This window comes from Mixophyes fleayi, chromosome 12, assembly GCF_038048845.1.
Source record: "Mixophyes fleayi isolate aMixFle1 chromosome 12, aMixFle1.hap1, whole genome shotgun sequence".
Taxonomy (NCBI): Eukaryota; Metazoa; Chordata; class Amphibia; order Anura; family Limnodynastidae; genus Mixophyes; species Mixophyes fleayi.
Window position 1 is genome coordinate 26,787,984 of NC_134413.1, and position 21,321 is coordinate 26,809,304.

A 21,321-nucleotide genomic window follows, 5' to 3' on the forward strand; every position below is an offset into this window, starting at 1 on the left:
GCTGAAAGGACTTTTGAAAAAGTAAATTGGTGTTTCATGAAGGGGTCCTTCCTGCTTCCATAGGATTTTAGCTCTTTATCAGTCCCTCTCAGCTAAGTTCAAAATTAATGATACTCTCTGAGATTGTATCTCTATTACTAATGGCACCCCCATCAGGGAGGATCCCTGTCCCCATTCATTTTCGTACTATGTATGGTGGCCCTGAAATTCAGAAAGTGGAATTCCGCAGGAATTACCAGACTGGGTCAGCTGGTGGTCAATGGGCAGCTTTGTTTTTTTATGGACTTTCAGGTCAAATATTCTCTAGATGACAAGGAGTTCTGGGGTTACCTTCAGTTGTAGCATTTCTTTAGATGAGGGGGAAGCAGTAAGAACTTTAGTATGGACCTATTTGAGACGCTTTGTACCTTATAGATGCCCGATATAGCATATGTGGGGGCAATCTGCAAGATTCTCTTGGACAAGCTTTTCTCCTCCTAGGTAACCTGCACAGCGTCCTGGTATAGGGACTTCTCTTCGGCTGCAGCCCTGGTATCTTGGCCTAAGGTCTTCCAAGCTGCACATAGATGCTCACATAGTGTATTGGTTGTAGAAACTCAATAAAAACAGTTATCCAGGTGGTATAGATGCTGGTCTTTCTTACATAAAATCCACCACACATTTCCTCTACACGTTGGACGTATAAAAGGGCACCTGGATCCTTATACCACATCTGATGGGACTGTGTAGACATCCTTCCATTTTGGGAGGAAACTATTCCAACATTTGGGAAAGATAGCTGGGTAAGAGCTCCCGTCTATTGTTGAATGGTTCCATAGGATAGACCTTTACATGTCAATGGACGATATTATTTTGTCGGTGACAGATAAATCGGATTTCATGTCTACATGGGCTAGTTGGATGGGGTTTAAGGAGTAATGATTAGAAGGAGAATATTTCCCTGTTAAAAAGTACCTAGACTATGGCACCTAACCCCATGGTCTCCATGGGTTCCCCTTTCTCTGGCATGTTCATTGAGGCTGCTTCCATGACACCCCTAACTCTCTGACTCTGGTCTCCCCAGTTCCGAGCCCTTGGCACTACTTCTCCATTTCACCTTCCTCACCTCTCCCCCTCTTTAGGCTATTACACTACTAAATTAAGAATATCTTAACAAAAAATAAATCAGGAACCTGATTTCTGTCCCACAACAGTCGTATACCAAAGAGACAAATTGCCTTACGCTTTTTTTTGTTTCTTAAAAGGTCTTTCTACAAAGTCCAATTTAGTTTTAGAGTCATTCCATGAACCCATATGAACATTGTGGTGATATATTTAATATTATTACCATTATCTCTTTCAGTATTGAAAAACAGTTTATATGTATTGGACAACATTTGTTTACAAACGTATTCCCATAAAGTACATCATAAACTTGAGCTTCCAATAACAAGGCACTTATGTACTTTCTAATACATGACAAGTGTACAAACTGTAAACATTTATCTGGAACATTGGACACCACCATGGTCCAAGGTCCTCTAGTTGATTTTACATCTACTAGGTTGAGATATACTTCTAGATTAAAAGTATTAATGTTTTAAAAGACACATTCTTTCAATTCTACAAAAAGTAATTCATATGTAAAAATGGTTGAAACTGACACTCTATTCCCTATTACTGTACAAAAATAGAAAGCACAATCATTACATGTCTATTCAGGAGATCTGTAATTATTGCGCTATTAGCACTATTTTGCACAAAAGCAGTAAATTACATACATGTTTATGTGAGTATTCATCCTTCCTCCTTATTTAAAAGCACTGAATAGGTAAAGTGTAGGGGGATGCAGGGGGTGGAACAATGGCTGCTTGGGAGTCTCCATCGCTTCCCTCCCAAAACTAATGTGACTGAATATCATGTGATGAGCTTCAGTCAATGTTGAGACTCTGTTAATAGTGAACTATTACACATGGTGGGACTGTGTGACACAAATCTAGGCTTGGTTGCACTAGCTAGACTACTGTGGGAGCATTCTCTACATTCTGTACTTTACTTATAAGGTATCTATGTTCTGCAGCTTTATTGTAGGAATAGGATCTATGTGCCACAAGCTGCGCATAGAGTTGCCTTAGTGCAAACTGCAGAGCTCTCTAATCTTTGGGTATATCACAGTAAAGGCAACAACGCTCACCCACCCCTTCCCTCCCAATCTGAAAATCTCTGCAAATAGAGGAGGAGATGTTGAACAGTGAGCTTCTCGTGTATGTGCCCTTGGAAGGGTCTCTACAGGTGGTGTGTGTTGTGGTTGGTTTATCAATGGTCTTGGGGCATGGCCATATCCATATATAGTATGTGCAGCACTGCAATAATATTGTGAATAGATGGCAAGTTTCTCCTTTACATACCGATATAATAAAGATGCCAACTGCCCTACCTTCCAGGTACAGGACTCGGTCTTTTAAATACAGATCAACTACAGTGCCTGCTCTAATGCTAATCACATGTTAATATTCAGTCACATGGACAGACTGCAGAGCAACTTGACCTCTGTCCAATCTGACTACACATGAATAAATCCAGAATCAGTGATCGGATGAAGCAATAAAGCTCAATCTGTGCATTTGACTAATGACAGCATAGACACACAGATTAGTCATTGGCCGGCTGTGTCCCTCATGCTTTCCCTCAAGACTTATGTAAAATCTGGATTTTTAGTAATCAGTCAAAACGGCAACATTAGTGCAAAAGTATGGACTTGCCGATGGTTCGGTGAATCAGACGTGCCATGCAAAGTAAGGCGTGGACACTAAAATGCACCTAGCTTTGCATCCAAATAAAAAAAAAAAAAAAAAAAAAAAAAGAGAACAGGATTATTTAAATGAGCTGGTGAGATGGAGAAGATGTATTGTGACATTTATGATGATGCTGCTCCCATTCATATTGGCAAATGGAAGCAGATTTCAACGCACATGACCGGAGACTGGTCATGTGCGTTGAAATGTGTTTGATGGTACACTTACTTGCATATGTAAAGAAGCAATGCATGTCTACATTATTTTGCAGCTAATAAAGGGACAATATTCTAGGACACAACAAAGCCGTAGCCCACGGCTATTAAAACCTCCGTCTACTACCAATCCGCATTGGATCTCCTGTGCTAAATGGATTAAGAATTATGAATTTGCTTTAAAACCGAGACATTAATCATCATCATTTATTTATAAAGTTTTACTATAGCAAACTTCAAGTGGTCAAGCATCAATCAAGTTTTTTATTGTCATCCAAACATTCATGTAAACCAGACATTAGTCCATGGGTCCAAAACTATCAAATGAACAGATCCAATCCCAATCTATATCCAATCAGGGTCAATCTGATTTTGATCGGGCACAGTGGAAAATGGAGCAGGCTGACAACGGAAGTGTGTGTGTGGGCAGCTTTAGTTTTCTAATACAAAGGTTTCATTTATCAGGACAACAAAATGACTTGACCAAGTGCACTGTGGTTAGAACACATGTGAATCATGCATAAAATATCAGATACAAAAAAAAAAAAACAAACAAATAACTCAAATTAATACATACTTATCTGTTTGTACATACATTTTCTCCTTAGTTCATGGTCCACTGAAAATGTTGTTCAATGTTTGAACATTGCCTGTAAAATAAAATAAAGGGTTACTATATATCTACGTTCACCAGACACTTCTTAGTGTTCAAAATGTGAAATCCTCTACAAAAAGTGAAAGGAAGGAATTTTGTAGGTTCTACAGCGACCTGGCTCTGATCATCTACCTCCCCAGTAATTAATAAAAGTATGTTTTCTGTATGTACTTGTTCAGGATTAGAAGCATATTTGTCCCAGACATACTACCCATTAGAGTAGCGACACGTAGATGTATCTTACGTCAAAACAGAAATCTTGCGTGTTTGTCAGATAAGGGCCTGCGTACACAAATTTTCTTTGAAGTGTAATTTTTTTTACTATTTTTTTTTTTTTGTTGTTGTTTTTAAAAAAGAGGAAAAAAAGAAAAGGCTAACCAAAAAAGCAGATGATGTTATCCAATAACAAAAGGAAGAATGATGCACACAGACTGTTTTATTTTGATTTTTTTTTTTGCTTCTGTCTTTTATTCAATTTTAAATATCAGTTTGTTGCAGTTTTGGTCCATTTTTTTTTTAACTTGGGAGTTTATGGGGACAAATCTAAAAACGCATAATATGCGTTCACTAATTTTTATCATACAGTTGGCATGCAAGAAAAAAAAAATGCATTAAAGAATTTACAAAAAAGGGGGAAAAAATAAAAAACATTTTATTAGCAAAATTTAAATTCTTTATCCATAGAGACTGGGAGACATGAATGGCGTCAGATGAAAAAAATACTTGCAGAAAAATAATACCCAGATTCTGAAGTCTATAATAGTAGTAATCCCCTTCTTGAAAGCACAGTTGCCAACTGTTAATTCCCAGAGTGTACCAGATTTTAAATTTTAAATTATTTGCTCCTGGAATTGCCCCTAATTATGAACATTCTTTTTGAAAACTACGTGAGAGTTTCCACTCAAAAGAGTTGTTTCAAAAACCAACCTTTTGCTTATTATAAAGAAAAATGGTTTCAGTGGAACAGGACTGTCATTAGAAAAATGGACACAAATACCTAGAATTGCCATACAATTTGCCAAATATAAACTAAAACACCTGCTTACTGTCAGCCTACTTTGCATACTCTTGTCTACATGACAGCACAAAAAAACTATGCTAGCTATGCCACACTGTCAACAGTGTCCACGTATATAGAGGGAACGAACTTCACTCTGGTAATCACCAATATCAAGGTCTGCATCACATAGTTTATAAACTATGCCAATTCAGCAAAGAAGATGCCACAAACTTGGATACATCATTAATGTCCCCTCACACCCTTTAGCCATCACGTAAAATAAAATTAAACATTTTAACATTGTTCTATATCACACTACTTCAATTCATTTATTTTTGCGAAACTAGTATGTCTGCAAACCTCTGGCAGAGTATTATGGGAAATGCAACTTGAAAAGAGCAGAATATCTTAAGGATGCAGTGATGCAAATTCACCCTCTGAAGATGAATACTCTCACGAAACAATACCTCCATTTACATCCCAAACTATCAAATAACTACACAAGTTAATGTAGTGCTTAAAAAAAAAAAAAAAAAAGTAAGGCTGGAATCAGCAGCAAGTTTTTGGGAGATTTGTGCACACACAGCTTCATGCTTTCAAACATCAATATTTGCATTACGTGGGTCAATCAATGGCTGAGATCCTCAGATAAATTTAATCTGCTATTAGGGACAATAAATATTTTTCACTGACTAAATACCATCTGCCAATCAACCAGTCCATTGGAATGTCGAAACAAAGGCTGCCCATTCTGGGGATGACACGCAAGTAAGATAAATAATCCTCTCCCAAGACATCACTCCCAATGGGATGATGAAATTATAGCTACACCATACACTCTCAGGAGTGATTGTATATAACCATGCAAAACGTTAAAATAAATTTAACACATACGATGAATGTACTCGAAAATACCTCCTAAACGTCCCATTTTTGGCAGTACAGTTTCATACCTTAAAAAAGGTGTGACAAACCATGACAGAAATGGGACTTCAGCCCAATGGGGGAGCACTTGGTTGGATCATGAGCCTGGCTTGGATGGTTGGTGGGCAGAGCTTAATTTTGTCATGTATTTTATGCTTTTGTAATGTTGGGATGTAAATGCAAGGTATAGATGGTGAAATTATTTATATTGCCTCTTTCTACAATATACAGGAAAACACACTTCAACCCCAAAATTATTATCCATTGGTGCAAATTTGCTATTTATTACCAGCTGAGATATTATTTACAACAAAGATTTGCATTCTGCAATGTCTGACAGGGGGCTTATCTAGATCTGCCTGCACACAGACATTTACCAAGTGTCTATAGAAGCGTCCTCTAGTTTTCATAATTCAGACAGATGTGAATGAATAGAAGTATCTTACTCTTATAGAGAATTCATATTTTGAACACCAAGATGCATCTTTAGGTCGATATGTAGATATATGTTAAGTATCCCTTTTATATTTTATTTTACAGGCATATGCTTAAAAACTAAACATTAGTACAGAATAATGGTATCACAAACAGATAAAAATAAAGATCACATTTTCAGCAAGAAAGATGAAAGATGCATTACACCAAAGTATAGTGTAAACTTCTGCAAAATATAAAGAAAACACAAGGACATTTTTCTTGTAGTAAAGTCTTGCATCATGCTTGGCCTTATTTCCTAGTATTGTATAAATACAATCTAAAACAAAAAAAACAAAAAAACAAAACAAGGAAAACAAACACATTATTGAAAGTTGTTATCGAAATTGGACATAATTCTAAATGTCAGAAATAAAATAATTGTGTTTATACTTTGGCAACACAGAAAAATATAATGTAACATAAGTATTACATTTATTTTCCAAAGATCTACCTTTTGGGCTCAAACATTAAAAAGTTACTCTCAGGACTTGCTACCCCTGACTGACCTTGGGGACTAGCCCAACTCGGTCCCCGATCCACTGCTGTAGCCGTAAAGAAATAAAGACTCACAAAGGCTACAGCAGATAGCAGTCCGCTCGGACTGCTGCACCCAACATCAACTTAAATGGACCTGTTGCAGCATTATGACAGAAACAGGAGGCGGGGCCTACAGAGGTCTGCAGCTTACGCCACATCAGGCTGTCTGTGGTGGGGGTTCAATTTCTTTATGGACCCTAACAGTGCAGAGCATGAGGGTTCCTAAAAAGGGACGTAAACAGTTGAAGTAAGGGTCAAAGCAAGTGGGTTGGTGGTTACTTTTTAAAGTTTTCCACAAAAAACAAAAAAAGGAATTATTTTTATATAAAAGAGGATGCCCACCTCTGGGGGGGTGCAGGGGTGGTTATTAAAATAATCTCTACCTTGCCAAAAAGCAGAATTACACGCCACCTCTGCCATCCCTGTTATTACCATGTACCAGTTAACCGAAATATATATTCTTTAGTCACTGGTCTATTAAGGAATTTTTAAAGGAGGCGGGACTATGAAAATGCCTTAGTTGCCCAACCAAAAAAATATTTAAAATTTAACGTTTGCTAAAAGCTACTTTATATGTAAGCGGAACATTAAATAAATAGGATTCTTCAAAATGTGTTTAAAAAGCATTTTCCCCCATCATATAAAAAAATAAAATGACAAAATGAGATTAGAAAAACACCCTTCTGGGGCAATAGGCAACAATGACATTGCAAATGTTACACGGTTTCCCCAAGTAAGGCTTTGCCACAGTATAGGGATATAATATCCCTGACCTTATGTTAGATACAGTACTGCAGCAACTTGATGAAGGGATTAAAAAAATATATGATTGATACAAAAGTCTAAATGTAGTGACATTTAGCTCATTGCTAAATATAATGCTTAAAAATAACAATACTTTTATTCTAATATGGGGTCATTTCAGATGCTGCCTCAGGTAGCAAAATTGTTAGACAAATCCTGCATAATGTATAAAGTTGACACTTGTACCTGCTGATAACACATTTACTAGAAAATTATCATATCAACATTTGCAAACAAATATATTTGGCTGCCATTATGTTATATAAAATTGTTTCAATTTTGATTTTAAACAGAAGTTTAATAGCCAATAGTAAGATTCAGCAATAAATAATTATGTCAAGGACGTATCTGAAGATTTATCTATGAATGCAGGGAAACATTTTATCAATGCACACCAGACTTCCTGTCTAAGCATTCTAAAGTACACAGAATGAAAAATTAAACATTTTTATTTTAAAACCTCCAAAAACCAATATAATTTCTCAATTATGTCTGTATGATATTAATGTGGATTCATTTACTCAGTTACCATATTACAGTAATAGGGGAAAGCAATCATGTGGCTTGCAATGGAACTAAAGCCATTAATCCCATTGAATTATTGTAAAAGGTTTATATACATTAATAAACTAAACTTTTGCTGGGCATGAGAATAATGTTCAATTATCTGGCTTCAATACATACAGAGGAAAGCAGAGCAATTAGTAAACCAATGTCAGAGGCACTACACACTAAACTCAACAATGTGTAAAGACCGTTTTCCTGAATTAGACCCAATGGCTTTTTATCACCTACTTTGTACTCAATGGGTAGAATGATTTCTCTTCTACTCCTGTCAGCTATAAAATGCACAGCAGTGAAGTTAATGCACATTCTGTCCCCTGAGGCGGAGGAGAGATTGTTGCCATGAGAACAGAATTCACTAATATAAGGATTTCAAGGATACTCCTGGAGCGTCACCACTAGACAGGTTAACCAATCTGATGCTGGCTACACAGTGCATTTATGATTTTTGTAGTGGAATTATTAAAAACCACATTTGGCAAGTTTTTTTGTTTGATTTTTAAAATTACAGATATAATCCAAAGGAGCCTGAATATACACTTTTTTTTGTTTACACATATTCTAGTGGAGTAAGGGTATACTAGAAAGTTAACCCTACAATGACATTTTTGGTTGCTTTTAGTTATGTGCTACTAGTGCAATGCTAAAGCTGGTATATGAGATCTCAGAACTCGGACACTCCTTCTCTATGGGGTACGTTGGTCCCTTTAACTGGCAAACCAAAAGCAAAGCTGAACCGTTCCAGCTGATTAATAGAATACAGCAATAGTCTGAGCACCATCCTCATCTTTAAAAAGGACAGAGAGGACGTCAAGGTGGAATAGGATAACACTGGAGTGTTGGGTAGGTTTGGGTCATAGCAGAGGGGTCTTTAAATGGGGACTTCTGCTTTTATATTTTTTATTTTGTTTTGTAATTGCTAGTTACATTTATTCTCACCCCTCCCTGTAATTATGCAGATCCAGCCTTAGCATCTCCACTGTTTCTGTGAAGCAGAGATGTGAATTCTCTTCCCTGCATCACTGGAACAGTTGGAATCCCAGGACTGGAACATCCACTAATGATCTCAAACATACAAGTACTAATCCCAGTGGTTAAAGCATTTTCTGTGCTGAACATACCTTCATCCCCTGGTGTTTCCCAACCTGTCTTTTCTGTTCTTCATCAGCTTTGTTTCCAATCAAAATCTTCTGGACTCCGTCAGGTGCATACTGGAAACACAAAAGTATATTTATCAAGGTCAGTTTGGGTGTGTCAAGGTTACACCCAATTAAAACAAACAATCAAACAGTCTTATAAAAATTATGGATTGTATTTAAAAGGTTTCTCGTTTATTTTGCCTTCCACATAGGTCTATATTTGGACAGTGCCAGATGATGCAAAAAAAAGAGAAAGTGAATATTTTAACATATCCATATAAGTAAAACCTTATGTTGAAGGACTACGATTAAATTTGGACCTCCCCCTTCAATGGAACGCTTCCTCCCCTGTCTCCTGCTTATAAACATACTAATATTTACTTATTATACAGCTCATGATAGTAACGGAACATAGAGGCTATCTTTACTTACAATTTTACATTTTGGGCTTTATTCATGAAAGGCAAGCAAATGAACGTATTGTGGGTTTTTTTTTGTTGGTTTGTTTTTTATTTATTTATTTTTATTTAATGCACGTAAATGGGGCATAGGCAGGCACCTCCGTATTCAACTAGAGGTAGATGTGAAGAAACGTCTCTTCTTGAATATGGGTCTAGGTCCGCTCTGCCCTGACAGACAATACACTGCAGAATATGTACAATATATGAGGAATATAAAGTCCCAGCAGAACACAGCAAAAATAAAAGTGTTCAGTTATTGTCACGTGTTAAAAAGTCATTAAAGAAAACACATTAAAAAAAATAAAAATGTTTTTTCCCCCATGAAATACATTTATCAGGATGTTATTAATGTCTACTGAACATAAAATGCAGTTTTACAGTTGCTACTGATTGCAAACACATCTTCTAGCATGCCTATGCGACAATCATCACTTTCACCTGACCTGTAGCTGATGCAAGTGATACGACAGCAAAAAAACCTGTACCTTAGAGAAGCCCAAAGCTTGAATTGGGCGCTGCTGCGCGTGCTCTAACTTGGCATGCCCTTTCTGTAAACGGACTATAGGACTACGTACATATGCCCCTTCCCCTCCCTGTTCCAGGGCAGGATTAACCATACGGCTAACTGGGCTACAGCCCAGGGGCCTCGGGCATCCAGGGGGCCCTTGAAAGTGCTCAGCAGCAGTATTGATCGGTCGGGGGCGGGGGCGCCCCCAGCCCGATCACTGCTGCTGAGCACTTTCCCTGCAGTACTTCCCCGGCGAGCTGTATTCTCCTTACTGAGGAGATCTCGTGAGTCTCACTCTCACGAGATCTCCTCAGTAAAGAGTGTACAGCGCGCTGGGGAAGGAGGAGAAGGAGGTAAGTGCCGGGGGGAGGGGCAGCTCGGATCACCGGGGGGGGGGGGGAGGGGCGGCTCGGATCACGGGGGGGGGCCCTCACGGGGGAATGGACCATCATTAGCAGCAGTGTAAGGCTCACTAAAGGAAACAGGTAAAGGAGGACCCGATGTGGTGTAGGCCGCAAACAGAGCCCTAGGTTGGCCCAGGTTCCGCTCCCGTGCAGTGACAACTAGAACTGGGACTCCGAATGCCAGTGGTCATAGAGAAGTGATAACAGGAGAAGACGATAGAGCCAACATAGTATTGCTCAGTCTACTCCTCATCAGTCCATCCTTTGAGACCGCCCAATTTCTTGTGGGTGATGGGAGTCTGAGAAATCAACCCCATATTTCAGGTTAGGGGAACTAATAGCAGTGGAGTTCTGTTTTGGAAAAAGTTCCCCTGCAAATATAGAATTGTTCTTTAAATTTGATCACTTAATGAAGCCTAGATTATCCAATAATCTGCCTTTACTTGTCAACATATTTATCAAAAGGTTTCTTTATCCCACATCCAGTGCTATTTTTGACTCTCTAATTGGTGTGCATATGAGAGGCTGCGGAAAAATATGTGCATAACAGGAAGAATTGTGGTTTACGCTACCGATTAGTAGTTTGTAAAATAACCTCTAATGTCATGACAAAACGTTTCCTCTGAACGCTGAAAAAAGTTAAAGAAACTGTTTTTTTTATTTTTTTTTACAAGATGCATAAAAAGAAAAATGCACTGTCGCACCAATTATACGTTGTCTTAAATAAATAGATTAACCAGTTCTAGGTCAGTAATACTAATGAAAATAAACACTTGATTGTGTTACAGTAAATTTGTGCTATTTGCACCTTGTTATTTAAAAGGTGTTGTCCTTCAGATGACCAATTTACTGTATTGTATGTACGAGCTCTTACAACTTTCATTACATACACTTACTGCTTTATATTTCTAGCTATCTTCTGCAATTTCTGCCACATATTTTATGTACTAAGCCTGGGCAAAGAAAATAAACCAAGTTCATGAAAGGGGTGGAAAAGGGGCCAAGTAGAAAAAGCAATTTGTTAAGTAAAAGGAGAATGTTAAATTCAGTTATCTGAAGGTGGAAACACCTCTTTAAAACAGCTTCTTACAAGAAATACATTGTTTCTGGTATTTAATTAACAATATAAATACCTCATCTACATCGCTGGCCCATTTCATTATATGCTGGTAGGAGCGCTCGCTTGTTATGTCATACACTAGAAATATGCCCTTAAAAGAAATATAGAAAAGATAAAAGGTTTATAACAATATATTTACACAAGATCTCAAAACACAAATCATCAGGGTCTCCCCATAAGAACATAAGCGGTATGTAAACTGATGGAGGAGAATCTCACAAAGTAGATGCTTAAAAACTCGTTAAAAATTTGAAGCTTGTCAGTCAAAAAAAAAAATGTTAAAATCAGACAAACGTAGACCCCCCCCCACTCCTTGTTTCAGCTGTGTCCTCTTGCAATTAGAAGCTCTCATGAGCAGGACCCTTCCTACCCTTAGTTGTCATATCTGCTTTTAGGTTGCCTACTTTTTATGTCCCTGTTTTTATGTGTGTCCTGTTTTCCCCCACTGTCTGGGGCTACAGAGCATTGTGGCACTTTACAAGTCAAGGATAGTATTATTCGTAACAATAATAATGTAGCAGGACAGTAAGAATCAAGGCAATCGTTAGTAGATATTTTTTCATTATTTTACAGTTTATGGGGAGAATTAAATTTGAACAACGCGGTCCGCGCACTATTACCATTACTACAGTAATAGTGTCCATTATTACCGCTACTACAGCAATCTCAACACTGATTTTTCATTGCAGTTCTGTGAGTCGCAAGCAAAAATCTGCATTAAAATGACAGCTCTAACGATAATAACGGGCATCTACTACCATAGTAACGGTAATAGTGTATAGCCCGCATTGTTCTAAAGAACAACCCAGGGAATTGAATCTGCCCCAATGTGTCAAATGTCTTATTGTTTCATGCAAGCGTGAAGTGTCGTTCCCTGATGTAATATTGTAACCCTTTGTTTAGTGTATCCAGCTAAATAGCTAATTCAGTCAAGCCATGCCATTGTATAATCAAGGTAACAGACAGTGGGGCAGATTCAATTTGGCCACGTTAGTCTAGGATTAATGCGGCGTTGGTACTATTACATTTAATACGGTAATTTTAACCCAGATTTTTACACGCGGCCCCGGGAGGTGCGAGCAAAAATCACCGTTAAATTTACCGTACAATCTGTTATAGCGCGCAGGCCGCATTATACCTAGAATAACATGGCCAAATTGAATTGGTCCCAGCATGTCTAAGGGTTAAATAATTTAAGTGTCCACTGATAGATCCCTACTGAAAGGGGGAGGATTGAGACATCTGACCCTACTCACTGTGTATACAGCCAAGTATAGCAGGAGGAGAGCAGAACGCCAAGAGAGCTATTCTAGCTTGGATGATCCTGTGTACAAGACCTCAGCAAAAAGGACTCTGGGCCAGGCATTGTAGTGCCGCTGGAGGAAACTCTAACAGGACAGGGTCTGTGTTGAAAATATCCCAGGCTGGGTGACATGGTAACTGTTTTACTAATTGGTAGTGGTAATATTGCGGGAGGATAAGACTCTGAAAGAGACTGAGATTACTACTTTGGAATCATGACTGTAAGAGGGTACACGCTACCATTTACCCTGTACCTTGTGAACGTCTTATGGTGTTGTGCTGTCGTAATAAAGCCTTATTTTGGATATATTCTGGTCTCTCTTTATCCCAAGGAGGGAAACCGCCATCCCAGCTAAGGGTAGTTTTCCTTACACTCTTGAACAGGACCCCCCTTCCACTTGAGACAAAATGCTCTGCTCCCAAAACTTCCCAATTTTTTTCTAACGTAGATACCTGGAGCTAAATTTATCAAGCTGCAGGTTTGAAAAAGTGGAGATGTTGCCTAGAGCAACCAATCAGATTCTACCTGTCATTTTATAGAATGTACTAAATAAATGATAGTAACCGATCTGATTCTAGTTATCGGCAACATCTGCATTTTTTTCAAACCCGCAGCTTGATAAATTTACCCCCTGGACATAATTAACAGAGGTTTTAAAAAAAACCTCACTCAGACAGTTGGTCTTGCAGCTATGTAGATAACTTTTTCCCCCCGAAGACTGTCTCAACCTTTCATTACTACATAATTAACCTAAATCATCCCCAAATATTTATGATGTGCTGTAACCAATAGCAATCAGATATTTACTTTTTGTCAGAGAAACGAAAACTCAAATGTACTGTGTGGTTCATCAAATCAGCTTCACTGACACACTGGTTCTTAGACTCATTTGGAAACAAAGTTCTCCAGCTGTTACAGCCTGGAGAGTAGCGGAGGCTAGGCGCCGATAGGGAGGAGCACCCAACAAATTGCTGGGCTCCTATCTGTGGGACTTAGCATTTTTACTTCTGTCACATCCCAACTGGCAGAGAAAGATGATGTAATGTCACTGGCCCTTCCCATGTAAAACCAATTCACACTGTGCATTTCTGCAAAGCAAGTTTGCAAGTCTGTCAGTCACAGAGTGCCTGCTCTGTTAGCACCTCCCTCCCAAAATGGAAACATGCTACAGGGAAGTATGATGGATATATTTAGTCAAGTATAAATATTCCAGTTATTTCATGTATATTATTTAGCTTAGCAATACACCAATAATACATTTTGCTAAGGGCACACGTTTTCATTCTTCACATTCTGTGTCTTCTGTCTAATTAAAAAAATATATTTATTTTTCCCCTTATATGAGATTCCATTTACAAATGTTCCTCACTTCTCTCCTATCCCTGCTTATACATATTAATTTCAGATTTGTTTCTTTTACTGTCCAGCCCACCTCCACCCACTTCATAAACTCAAATATTAAATCTTAAAATCACCTCCTATCACACCCTCTTCTCCTATTAGTAGCTGGTGAGATTTCTCCTGTTGTTACCTGATGACAAGGAGTTCGTGATACAGGAGTTAAACTTTAGGAAACACTTCAGGACAGCAACTGCCTGAGCCAAATGGACTAAACTTTGGATCTCAGTTACTTTCAACCCTGTGCATATCGCAGTGAATAGTTTGCACCACAGTGTATTCTATGTTCAACTGTTGCGGTCCTCTCTTTTGAAGTGGGTGGGAATAGAACAAGCTGCACCCAATCAAATCATCAGAATGCTTAGTGCTGATTTTGCGGGAGGCAGTGACCTGTCCACTTCTGTGGTAATGTTATTGATGACAGGGCTGCATATGACAAACACAGTAGGATGATGTGAGGAGGGGAACAGAGGAAACCTATAAATACATATACTGCATTTACTGTACATAGTTTTGTTCTTATTTTTTCAACTCTCTCTGGATCTTTTATTTATTTTTGTGGGAAGCAGGCTTATTAGCAGTACTATTAGTTTATGTTTGACATTCGTTATGTGCGGAAACTCGGTACTTATAATCTCTCCTTTATCGTTCAGAATAAATATTTAAAGGAATGAGTTACCTACAAATTCTATCACAGCTAATATCTAACCGATATTTCTGACCTCACTCATTCTCTCCCCGTCCCCTTCTGCACACCCTATGGTCCTCTCCCAGGGGCTCACGCAGGATTTTTAGGGGGGGTTTCCCCCCTCCCACCCAAAAAAAAAACCAAAAAAAAACCCAAAAAAAACCCCCCAAAAAAGTGAGAGAGATGCTGCACCTGCGCATGCGCAGAAGCTCCGTTTCGGCAGCTCTGTACTATACAGCAGCCGCAGCGCTGTCAAAGAAGCATCCGCGGCGGTGCTGTATACAATACAGCACCGCCGCGGACGCTTCTTTGACAGCGCCGCGGCTGCTGTATAGTACAGAGCCGCTATGTGGGGCACTTTGTTAGCGGAGTGGAGGGGTTCCTGGAGACCCAGAAACCCCCCCCCCCCCCGTGTGCTCCCCTGTCTCCTATAGCTTCATCCCACTTACAGCTACATGAGATTTCTCATGCAACTGCAAACCTATAGGACTGTGTGCTCTTCAAAGCCTGTCAATCTTGTTTAGGAGTGTCATCTACTCACCCGAAGGGTAGCTACTCCAACCTCACAATGTTTCCTCCCCACATTTTTATATCTGGGGTTATCCACGAACCTTTTAAAATTTTAAGCTTGTTTGGGCAGGGCCTTTGCTACCTTCAATCATCATTTAATTGTAAGGCACCACAAAACTCTGCAGGACTGGACTGTCAGGATTACAAATCATAAAAATACAAATCGTACATAAAAACAGAACATACGAGGTTGACAAGAGAGAGACAAAGCCACGACAATAAGAGCTAGTAAGAAACAGACTGGACATGGGACTGTAGCATAGACCATGCAGAGGGAGTAGTATCTGATGGGGGTGTGATAATCTATAATGACCAGATGAGTTGTGAGAGAGCCTCTTAAAAGGTTTAATGTTGACGGATAGTCTGGTTAGATCAGGTAGGGAGTTCCATAAGTGGAGAGTGGGAGGTGTTGATCAGATGCAGATCGAAGAAAGAGCAGGAGTATATCTCATGAGGAGGACAGATGTATGAGGGGGGAGCAGAAGGTGTAGTCTCTGAAGGTGAGGGTAAGCAGCTTGAATTCAATTTTGGAGGCAATGGGAGCCAGTGTAGGGATTAGCAGAATGGTGCAGTAGCGAAAGAGGAAAATCAGTCTAGACTATGCATTTAGGATGAATATTAGAGGGTAAAGATCAGTGTGGGGAAGTCCAGACTGTAGGAGGTTGCAGTAGTCCAGGCAGGAGATAATGCAATTATGGGCAATGGTTTTGTTAATGTCCTGGGAAAGAAAGAGGCGTGTTTCTGCAATGTTAGGCGGAGGCAGAGACAGTACAGTGCAAAGGGCTGGATGTGTGAAGTAAAGCTTTCAGCAGAATCCAGGAACACACACAGGGGGAATTTATAAGGCCTGGACACCCCACTCTCAGCCTGGTGCACTGTATGCTTGAGGTGGCTGGAACCTGTCTCCCGGGACCAGCTACTTTGCAGCTTGTGTGCAGATAATTTCTGATTGCTTCTATCTGCACTGTCTCCCCCCTACAGTGTGTCCCCGTCCCTCTTCACACAGCTCTGCTCGAAAAGGTAGAGCTGCATGGACCCAACAGTAGTGCAGGAGGCATGGTCGTGTATATGTTGGGGATGGTAGGAGTTGGAACAAAGCACTCTCTAAAATTATAGCCACGCCCCCATGCATGCTGGTCACGCCCACTGGCAGCATGGAATGGAAACCGCTCTCTACATATACTGCGTTTTGCCCCTGGAGTCAATGACTCCAATCACAATATGCGATCATATGTAATAGGCCTGTGAGTACATTGTAATGCACTTTGTAATTTTTTTGTGCAATATAAAAACCACCACTATTATCTAACAAAAGGATCAAACTCTAGCTTACAATAACACTACCAACAATCCTGCAGGTTATTTATATATTACAAAACAAAAAGACAGTTGTCCATGCTTATCCTTAACGCTACTCATCTGTGTGTATCGAATAAAATGAAGACATGAGGTATTAATTCATATTTTGATCAAACATGTAAGCCTCCATCTCATTGTATGCAGGTCCTACACTGACCTATATGCTTCAAACTCCATTAACAAAACAGTTAAATCAGATGCGCTCACCCCCCAGGTATAGGGGCTTACATCCTGCAAGGGCTGACTTGTAAGCCACACCCTTAAATAGGCTTGATGGACAGCTGCTATGACAACATAAGGCAATATTTGGAAACATCAGGTGTAACTATGAATGCCCTGCATGGACGAATAGGTGCATCTGCGCACATGAATTACACATTAATGTGTAAATTGTAGTACATATACCTGTGCTCTTCTGTAGTACTGTTTTGTGATTGTCTGGTATCGCTCCTGACCAGCCGTGTCCCTAAGAAAACAAAATGTTCCATGGTTAATAGATCAAATAACATCAGTATCAAATCCCTGCTGTTGAAGCGTATGACATGGTCATAATTATGTCAGTGCTTCCAAGTCCTGCCAAAATGTTCCATCACATTGTGGTGATTCAGACACTAAGCTGTGGATGTTTATACGCTAGATGTCCTGAAATAAGCTACGGATGAGCATGAAGATTGATTTATTCATGTTTTCCATCTCATTGCTCCGTCTAGACAAACACTCGAGCACAGATGAGAATCTGCTTTCTTGTACGTTCCATTACCACACAGCTAGTATTCACTGGGTTGCCTGGAAATGTGTATTTGTGAATTCTGTACTTGCATGAATTACCAGCAAGCTGGATGGGCATCAACATCCAGTAATAAGACAGCTGATCAAGCGAGCATCCAAATCATATTTACTTAAAATATGTAATCCATGAAAGAAGGCAGAAAAAGGATATACAATGTCCAGATTAACGTTTGTTAATAGTGTTAAAGGTGTGAAACTACACAATACTAATGGCACAAAGTTATTTATAATAATGGTTTATGAACATATCCACTGGAGCTGACAAATTAGAAAGAACTTCCCACTAGTAAACCGGAATGTCAGCGCAGCTAACAGTTATTAAAAGAATACATTTTAGAAAGTTTGCGCTCATACTCCAAGGATCAGCTATACCATTAAATTGTCAAAAAGCAATCTAATGTCGCTCCCTAACTTAAGGGTGCCATTCCCTGAAAAGATAAATCCAATTACCATAATACAAAGAAAGGTGTGCCCTTAGACAGAAATTGTTGTAACCTTCAGCTTGAATAATGCAGAGTGTGTTTATTTTTATTAAAAAAAAAAAAAAAAAATTAGATGAAGAATATAAAAAAAAACAAACAATACACAATTAAAATGTATTTTTTTTTTTACCAATGATCAGGTCCAACTAGCAGGAATCTATAATTTTTGATCTTGGATTCTATACATTGCTGTCATATACGTAAAGAGGAACATTCGAGAGCTGTGCTGCTTACACATGGACCACCATGGAGAGGTTACAATGGAGAATCACCTTTGACTGTCTGGACTCTAAGAAGAGGAGAGTCTAGCTAACATCCGCCATCTCCTCCTGGATGTCTTCGCGCTTTCTTAACATCAATATGTCTAAAACTGAACTTATTGTCTTCCCTCCCGCCAGACTCCCCTCCCATCACAACCTCTCTATCGTTGTCAATAACACTACCATCTCCTCGGTCACCCAACTCTGATGCCTAGGTGTCACTCTTGACTCCTCTCTCTCCTACGCCCCCACATCCAATCCCTTGCCCAAGCCTGTCGCTTCCAACTGCGCAACATCGCCCGCATCCGGCCCTTCCTCTCTCAAGATGCCACCAAAACAATCATCCACTCTCTCATCATCTCCCGCTATCTAAAACTGAACTCATTGTCTTTCCTCCCCCCAGGCTCCCCTCCCACCATGACCTCTCCATCACCGTCAACAGCACCACCATCTCTTCTGTCACCCAACTTCGCTGCCTGGGCGTTACCTTTGACTCCTCTCTCTCTTTTGCACCCCACATTCAATCCCTCGCCCAAGCCTGTCGCTTCCAGCTTCGCAATGTTGCCCGCATCCGGCCCTTCTTCTCTCAGAATGCCACCAAAATCATCATCCACGCACTCATTATCTCCCGCCTCGATTATTGCAACCTCCTCCTCTCCGGCCTCCCCCTCTGCCACCTTGCCCCCCTCCGCTCCGTTCTTAATGCGGCTGCTCAACTCATCGTTCTCTCATGCCGCTCCTCCTCTACCTCCCCTCTCTACCACGCCCTTCACTGGCTCCCCTTCCCCTACAGGATCCTTTTCAAACTCCTCACCACCACTTACAAAGCTCTCTCCCAGTCTACTGCCCCCTATATCTTTAACCTCCTCACCACCTACACTTCGGTCCGCTCCCTGCGTCGCCTCTCCTCCACTCTGATCACCACTTCCCACTCTAGAATCCAGGACTTCTCCCGAGCTGCCCCCCTTCACTGGAATGACCTACCTCGTTCCATCCGTCTCTCTCCCAACCTGTGCTCCTTCAAACGGGCACTTAAAACCCACCTGTTCCTTAAAGCCTACCAACCAGCCACCTAACCCTCATCCACTCTTTTCGTTCTCCCTCTCTCCCCTGGCCCCTCTCTTCTCTCCCCCTGCTTCACTGGCTCCCTTTCGTGCCTGTTTTTGTTTCACCCTCCCTTAGGATGTAAGCTCTTATGAGCAGGGCCCCCTCTCCCCTCGTGTCTCCACACCTGTTCTTCCGCTCCGTCTTTACTCCATATGTCTTCCTGGAGTTCCTGAAGCATTGGTACTTTGTGTTTATTGTTCTGTACTTCGTCACCCTGTTTTGTACTACTGTTTGTACTGTGTACGGCGCTGCGGAAACCTTGTGGCGCCCAACAAATAAAGGATAATAATAATAATAATAATAATAACATCACTGCTTCTCATCAGGTGAGACTGCTCCTTAAATGCTCTTGCAATACAAGAGACTTTATTCTAATTTTTGACAGAGTCCCGTAAAGAAATGACATTTGAACAGGATCAGCACTGAAATAGGAAGCATATATAGACCACTTATATTAATTGTTATCAATCAAGTGAACTGGCATTCACTTTGTGACAGCATATTAATTACTTTTGACAGCATTTTATATGTTACTTGTCCTTCATTGGTGCGAGACTGTGGTTTTTCTATTACTTATTACAAGATCTGCCCACTTTTAGCAGAGTAACCACAGATCACATGATAATAATTACATGCATTCTGTTGATTCATTTTAGAATTATTACGGATATTGTTGTTTATTGCTAATTGTGTAATATGTATTGAGGGGGGAGAGGGGGAGAGAGATCTAAAATAAACAATGGCGCTCAGTTCAAAATTGTGAGTCACTTATATGTCCATACTCCATACACACCATAACCACTTCCTCCATACGAGGTGGCAGCCTTCCTTCAAAATTTCGGATGGAACCCATGAATGCAAACAATATGGAATATAAGCAGAATGAACAAGAGGGCTCCTAGTAGTGTAGTACGTTCCTGGGAAGTGTTCCCCCAAGCCCGTAGGTGTAATGTATATGCGTACCGCTGGATAAAGTAGTATAAAGGCTCATCGATCATCAATGGTGAGGGGCGGGAATTAACGCATTTGGTCTACCTGTGCCTTTTGACCCACTGAAGTGGCAATTTTCCGCAGACTACCATTGGAATTCAGCATTATGAGATACAGATAAGCCTATTATTTTTGTATGACATGTGAGTGTGCATTTTATATGTTTAATAAATTGCTGTTTTTATAAAATACTACACTGTATGGGAATTTTCCCCCTTCGTTCCAGAAATGAGCGCTGGAGTGACCAGGATGAATAGATGCTGAACTTACAGAGGATTTGATACAGATAAGCTGTTTTATACATTCTCTCTGGTGCACTGCTACACAGTGTTTTATAGAACATTCACTGGTGATATAACTATATTACACTAATCTTTGGTTTTTTCCTTCTGTTTCTATGTTCACATATGGTTGGAGATGATGTAAGATATATGTGGCATTAACACATCCAGCATACTATGAGCCTTAATACTTCTTTATGTAGTACGCATATATATTACACCTACGGACCTTGGGGGGGGATCACTTCCCAGGAACATATTACGCTATTAGGAGCCCTCTTGTTCCTTCTGAATATATATATATATATATATATATATATATATATATATATATATATATATATATATATATATATATATATATATATATATATATATATATATATATATATATACACACATATCTCAATTGCGTCATTTTGGTCCCACCCCCTGCTACAAAATGACGTGATTCAAGTCATTTTGACAAGTTGCAGTATGCGGGATACTTGCCTGCTCTCCCGGGACATTCC

General features: G+C 39.8%; 1 protein-coding gene across 1 annotated transcript in view; it reads right to left on the reverse strand.

Annotated features, from left to right (window-relative positions):
* RAB15 (RAB15, member RAS oncogene family) overlaps positions 1-21,321 on the reverse strand; it is a 58,218-nt gene that overhangs the window by 16,776 nt on the left and 20,121 nt on the right. Inside the window, exons 3-5 of the mRNA XM_075192089.1 lie at positions 17,306-17,366; positions 11,596-11,673; positions 9,072-9,161 (exon numbers count right to left, since the gene is read on the reverse strand). Coding sequence (XP_075048190.1) covers positions 9,072-9,161; positions 11,596-11,673; positions 17,306-17,366 — 229 coding nt within the window. The remainder of the gene's footprint in view (positions 1-9,071; positions 9,162-11,595; positions 11,674-17,305; positions 17,367-21,321) is intronic.